At 38.8% G+C, this 6,239-nt stretch overlaps 1 protein-coding gene across 1 annotated transcript; it reads right to left on the minus strand.

Moving 5' to 3' along the window:
- Positions 1-5: 5 nt before the first annotated feature.
- Positions 6-4,365, minus strand: LOC113405136 (DNA replication licensing factor mcm4-B-like; the record flags this gene model as incomplete). Its single annotated transcript, XM_026647026.1, is given in 5 exon segments — positions 6-151; positions 154-208; positions 1,444-1,651; positions 3,412-3,539; positions 4,000-4,365. Coding segments are annotated over 5 exon segments (903 nt in total), but the record flags the coding sequence as incomplete, so codon positions are not given.
- Between the last annotated feature and the right edge of the window lie 1,874 nt (positions 4,366-6,239).

The raw sequence follows: 6,239 nt of genomic DNA on the forward strand, positions 1-6,239 counted from the left end.
TCCACAATGCCAGTTCTTGGATCAGTAGCAGACTGTTTCAGAGCTTCCCGAAGGAGGCGTTTTGCTTCTTCAACATCAATTGTTTCAACCTTGTTGGAAAAACGTACTTTAGCATGAGCTTCTGCCAGACGGATCAAAGACTCAAGCTGGTGGGGTATGCAGAAACCATTCCTCTACCACTGCCAATCTTTCTCATGTCCACATAAGCCTGAAGGAAAAGGAAGGGGTATGAGTAATTCACAAATGTATTATGTAGGATGTATCCAGACTCCATCCTTCAGAGGATTATCAGCCTGGGAAAAAAAATTCCAAATATTGTGTATCCCCTTAAATATAAATGCCGTATACATCTTCACTATTTCCCTTGCCATGACTGACATCTACCACAGCTAGTATGTCTCTCCTCATGCTTGATCCTGTAAAAAAGCCATAATAAATTGGGCAGAGTATTCTTGAAACCCTACACAGTATCTTTGGGGATCATTGTATTAAATTCATGAACGTTAAACTCTTCCAGAAAAGTTCCACGCCCGGTGGTGGTTTGCATAGACTGGGTCAGACTGTGTTTTCCAGAGACTAGGAAACAAAGAAAGGGCTTTGGTATAAGAGGATGAGCCCAACTCATGGCCTTCGTTTTGATTCAGCAAATGGACATAACTTGCTGCCCAAGGGGAAGCCCCACCTCTTTGCGGAAAGGTGAAAGGGAGGTGGGCCCATCAGCCTCCCCATTCGGAAAATTAGTGACCTTTAGCGGGGGATTTAAATCTGTTTATTGTTTTTGTTTTCTCTATAATGCTTTTGCCCTGTGGATAAATGTTTGCTTGGAAGAGCTGTGGGGTGACTGGTAAAAATCACTATTCTTGTCCTCAGAGAAAGCAATGCACACGGGCTGGTCCTTAAGTAGATTGGCTTGCTGGGGACATCACAGTGGATGTCAGGGAGCTGTGCAGCCTTAATATCCCCTGTGAGAAGGGTCCCTATCCAGAGACAGATGATGGCTGGAGACTTGACTGGGCATTTCCAGAGTGAATCATGGAGGGGGAAATACAGGTGCAGTTATTGAGACAGTTATCATTAATAGCTAAATCTGGTCTCAAACCACAAAAGAATATATAGAATGCTAAAGCCTATCACTACTATCTGCCAAGGAATATCTACACAAAAGCATGAGAAAGTTCAAGTTCTACTGAAATGATGTGATGGCCCTGTAAGAGTACAGGAAACCTGCTCTGGGACAGACTGGTTAGCACACGATGACTTCCATGCAGGATTAAAAGGAAGGAGAATAGTCAATACATGAAATCTTTTTAAAATCTATGTTAAGAGCTTAATAATAAAGGAAATGGTGTACACAGTTCTGGTACATCTTATCCCACAGGAAGGTTTTTTCCCCCCTCTCTTTTTAAATCTTTTACTTTAAATTTCACATCCACAACTTTTTACCTCAATAAGGGCCTGACTTGCTTCTTCACTTAGTCTAGGATTAACATAGCTACGAGCATACGCAAGGTAATCCCTCAATACTGCCATGTCCATGTACTCTTCTTCCACCTGCTCTTCACTTTGGTAGTACAGAGCAACCAAGTGGTGAGCAAGACGTCTGTCGTAGGCTTCATCACGAGGGTCCAACATTAGAAAGATCAGATCAAATCTGCATGGAATAAAGATCCAATAGTTAGTGCATAAACTTTTTCTACCATTTACACTACTTGGTTTTATGATTTTGATCAACCAAGCGGAAGCTGTCTGAAATCTAAAATCTGACATTTTATTCATTACATCAGGAGTACAGGATACTCTCAGGAAGTTAAAAAAAAAAGAGTGAAAATGTCATTTTGCTTTCGGTCTACAGAGTTCAATATTTGAAGGTAGGATGTTTTCAGGGGGCTTCCAACTATGGAATTTTCTCCCATCATTCATCTAACAACCTCTGAAGGCTGGGACCTTGAAGGCATAGTGTAAACTTCATTTACTCAAGCTTCTGTGTGATGAGGTGATGGAGTCTACACATGCTTCCAGTTTGATCTTGAGGGGGAATCTATTTACACGTATTTGAAGTTGATCTACTTAATGTATTGAATAATTCATGGTTGCAACTGTATTCTGAGAAGGATGTGATGGGCATATTTTTAGTCAGATTAGATTTCAAAAGATGACAAGTACCTGCAATTTATTAAAGCAATGGAATTAGATGCTCATAATCATCCACAGTTACTTGTTTTCTACACTGCCTAAAAGAGTTCTAAGGTGCCTCATGGTGAGAGGTTAAAAATCTTAATTTATCATCAATAGGCTCCGGCCTACCAAAAAACCAGAAATTAGGGTGACACTTGACAGAGGAATACAAACCATACACTTGTATACTATTATATTTGGCTTCTTAATTTGTAAAGCATGCAATGGCTGAAAGACTAATTTTTTTATACTCTTCCTAAGATGTGATGCCTCTATCATTGTTTATTAAATAATTACTCCAGCTGCTAACACAGTTTGACAGGAAGAAAAGGCAACTCAGGCCTTGGCTACACTGGCGGTGTACAGCGCTGCAACTTGCTGTTCTCAGGGGTGTGAAAAAACACCCCCCTGAGCGCAGCGAGTACAGCGCTGCACGCTCGCTCACAGCGCTGCACGCTATTCCTCTCGGAGAGGTGGAGTACATACAGCGCTGTGAGAGCTCTCTCGCAGCGCTGGCAGCGCAACTACACTCGCGCTTCCCAGCGCTGCCGCGGCAGCACTGTGAAGTCCCGAGGGTAGCCAAGGCCTCAGGGTATGTCTACACTGGAGCTGAGGTGTAACTTCCAGCTTGGATAGACATACCCAGGTTAGCTGCCCGAGTATGCACTTTCAGATGGGATCATGCTTGGAGCACCTATCCTGTCCCACTGCTTGCACTGCTGTGGCTACACTTCTTTCTTTAGCACTGTAGCTTGATGACCACTACAGCAGGTATATCTACTTGAGCTGGAAATTACACTCCAGCTCCAGCGTAGATACATGCCCTTAGAACTAAATGTAAAATACTTGAGATTTTAAAATCCCAGTGCCTGTGCAGTGACACAATCTTGAAACAAGCAGAACAATGGATACAACAAAACCTTAGAGACACTGCCAAATGCCATTATTCAATACCAAGCACTATATACTAGAAACTGGTCAGCCATTTACAGTCCTTTGCTAGAGTATTAGTTAAGAACATTACTTTTAAGGTAAATTTAGAAAAAAACTTCAGCTTTCTACATTGCAAATGCCACCCCCAATGAATAAGTTCCTGCGCGCACGAGCGCGCGCACACACAAACACACACACACACACACACACACACAAAAATAAACGATTTATACAGGAAGAGGTAGAAAGTTGTTTTGTAAAAACAAAGCATGCAGCATGGAACTAGAAGTCTAATTGTAATACCTGGATAACAACGTATGAGGAAGTTGGATGTTTTCAATAGTAGTTTTCTTTGGATTCCACTGCGACTCTATAGGGTTAGCAGCTGCTAGGACAGAAGTGCGAGCATTCAGTTGGCAAATAATTCCAGCCTGTCAAAAGGAAACGTATTTGAGAGCAAACAACCTTTCCTAGTGGAAGGAAGATTCCCGCAGCTATGTTAAGAGTCCCAAGACTCACTTATTCTAACATGAAAGACTTTAAAGAATTAACTCTTGCTGGGTTCACCAAAAATGCTTTATAAAAAGGGTTCTCTAGATCAAGAGAAACAACCTCATTACAAAAGCTTTGGTACAAAATGGAACAAGGTTATCTGGAAGGAGTATTACATGCAGTGTGCAGCCATATATACTGAGTCTGCAACATACTGAATGTTATCACTGAAATACAGCTCCAACATCTATACTGTCATTCAACTCTGAGGTTTTAAGTGATCCAATTCTGTCAATAGTCTTATCTCCAATTCCTATGTTACCTTTTCAATTATCTCATTTAATCATCTAACAGATATTAACCTGGGTAGCGTGGTACAATGTTGAGCTAGAGTCTTACCTTGGCAATAGAAAGAGTCTGTTGTTCCATTACTTCATGCAGTACTGATCTTGTACTTTCATTCATTTTATCAAATTCATCAATACAGCAAATGCCATTATCACTGAGAACCAGAGCACCTGTCTGCAGAACCAGCTGCCTTGTCTCTGGGTCCTTCATTACATATGCAGTGAGACCAACTGCACTAGAGCCCTTCCCGGATGTGTACTGGCCTCTAGGAACCAGGTTATAGACATATTGAAGCAGCTGTGATTTACTAGTGCCAGGATCACCACACAGAAGAATGTTGATCTCAGCACGAAAATTGCCTCTTCCGGTATGACTGAAATCTTTTCTTGATCCCCCAAACAGCTGAAGCAGAATGCCCTATAAAAATAAGATTTTTTCCAACTCAGACACCAAAATTCTTGATAATTACATGAGCCAATCTCTGATTGAGTGAACTGAAATGTCAAATGAAAATTGTCTCAAATCATTAATAGAACACATGTAAAGCTGGAGTACTGTTTTCTGTCAAGTATCACTAAAAAGGGTAGTGGAGTTCTATCTTTGAAGCTTCAAAGATTTTCCAGGTCCAATCTGCTTAGATTACTTTTTAAATTAAACCGCCGGCTCTGCAAAGTCAATTTTGAATGTAAACATTGAGCTAGGTTCTTTCTGGATCTCATCATCAACAAAGACTTTACAGGTGGTGTGATGCTGTATAAAAGAAGGTGACCATGTATTGTGTGTTGCACAATTGCAATGCATTGCGCAATTGCGATAAATCTTGTACATATGTCATGTAAGGTATCATTGGAAAAGTTATAGTCTGCTAAGTATGATTATCCTGTTTGTGTGCATGTATCATCATTGTATATGAAGTTATGAAACTTAGCTGTGTGTATCTCAAACCTGTTGTGTTCCTGGGTAACACCCTCTAGACAGATTTACATCAAGGCTAGCCAGCAGGGTGGATTTGATTTAAACCAAATTGATTTAAATCACTAGTCAGGAAGACTCGATTTAATCATGGTTTTCTACATAAAAGTGCATTCTTGTTGGTTATTATAACTTTAATACATATTCTTCACAACTCAGAGATAGATGTAGGTTTCATTTTTAGAAGGTACATACTATACATTTTTAAACAGTGATTTATTTTGAAAACTTTTCAGATTAGTTTTACAGCTATATCAGAAAATGAATGATTGGTTATTTAATTTACCAAAGGTAACTGAAGCAGATATTTATGAAGTCATTGGGAGGTGAACTATCTCTAATTCAATAGGTTAATAATTAATATTTGGAGGATTTTCTTGCCATGCTGTATTAGGAGGAGAACATCACCAGACAGACATTTACATTGTTTTATTTAACTAAAACAACAACGTTAAGTATTCTGGATTTTTTTCTTCAACAGCAAACAGATAATAGTTGAACAAAACAAGCATATGTCCCTCACTTCTCACATTTATCTCCAGACTTCTCCGTGTCCAGATCTATTCCGTCCCCAACAATCTTCATTGAACTTTTTGAAACTTTGCACTTTTAGAGAGAGGTAAGGGATTGACTCTGTGTACACAAATTTGCAGAGGGACAATAGAGTTGAAGGTCTGCTATTTCTCACCGATATATATATATATATACAGCAAAAATGTTTTTCTATATATAGAAAAACATTTTTGCTGTTAACAAGCATGTTACCTCTGGAGACACAAATCCACAGTTTGAGAACTGTAAAACTAAGCATCTCTGAGGGTATCTTCTAGACTGAGCACTGAGTCCCATTGGGTAGATAGAAAGATTAACCTAAATAATATATACAGAAGCCCCTGTAACCACATAAGATTGGGTTCCTAATCCATGAACTATTGGAACTCATTTACAAAACTTTTCTTAAACATGACATGAATATATTGTCTCATACTATAGAATTAGAATTTATAATCCCTATTCCATGATGAGATACATTATAGTGCAAAGATATCTTAATTAAAACTACCTTTAGATAGGTTTTTTTCTGAAAAAGCATTTTATCAAAAAAATCCAATTTAAATTAAAAAAATCTGATTTTTAAATTTTTTTTTTAAATCATTGATTTTTATCCACCCTGGTCTGGAATAGTGTCTGTTGAATATTAACTGAGTACATCATAATTGGTGACAGAAAACTGTTTAAGTGTGAAGTGGAAATACCATCTGATTATATAGTGATATCTTAATTTTGGTGTAAAATACCTTTAGCGTTCTGAATATTCC

Source organism: Terrapene carolina, unplaced genomic scaffold (genome assembly GCF_002925995.2).
Source record: "Terrapene carolina triunguis isolate 2854851 unplaced genomic scaffold, T_m_triunguis-2.0 Scaffold50763, whole genome shotgun sequence".
Lineage (NCBI taxonomy): Eukaryota > Metazoa > Chordata > Testudines > Emydidae > Terrapene > Terrapene triunguis.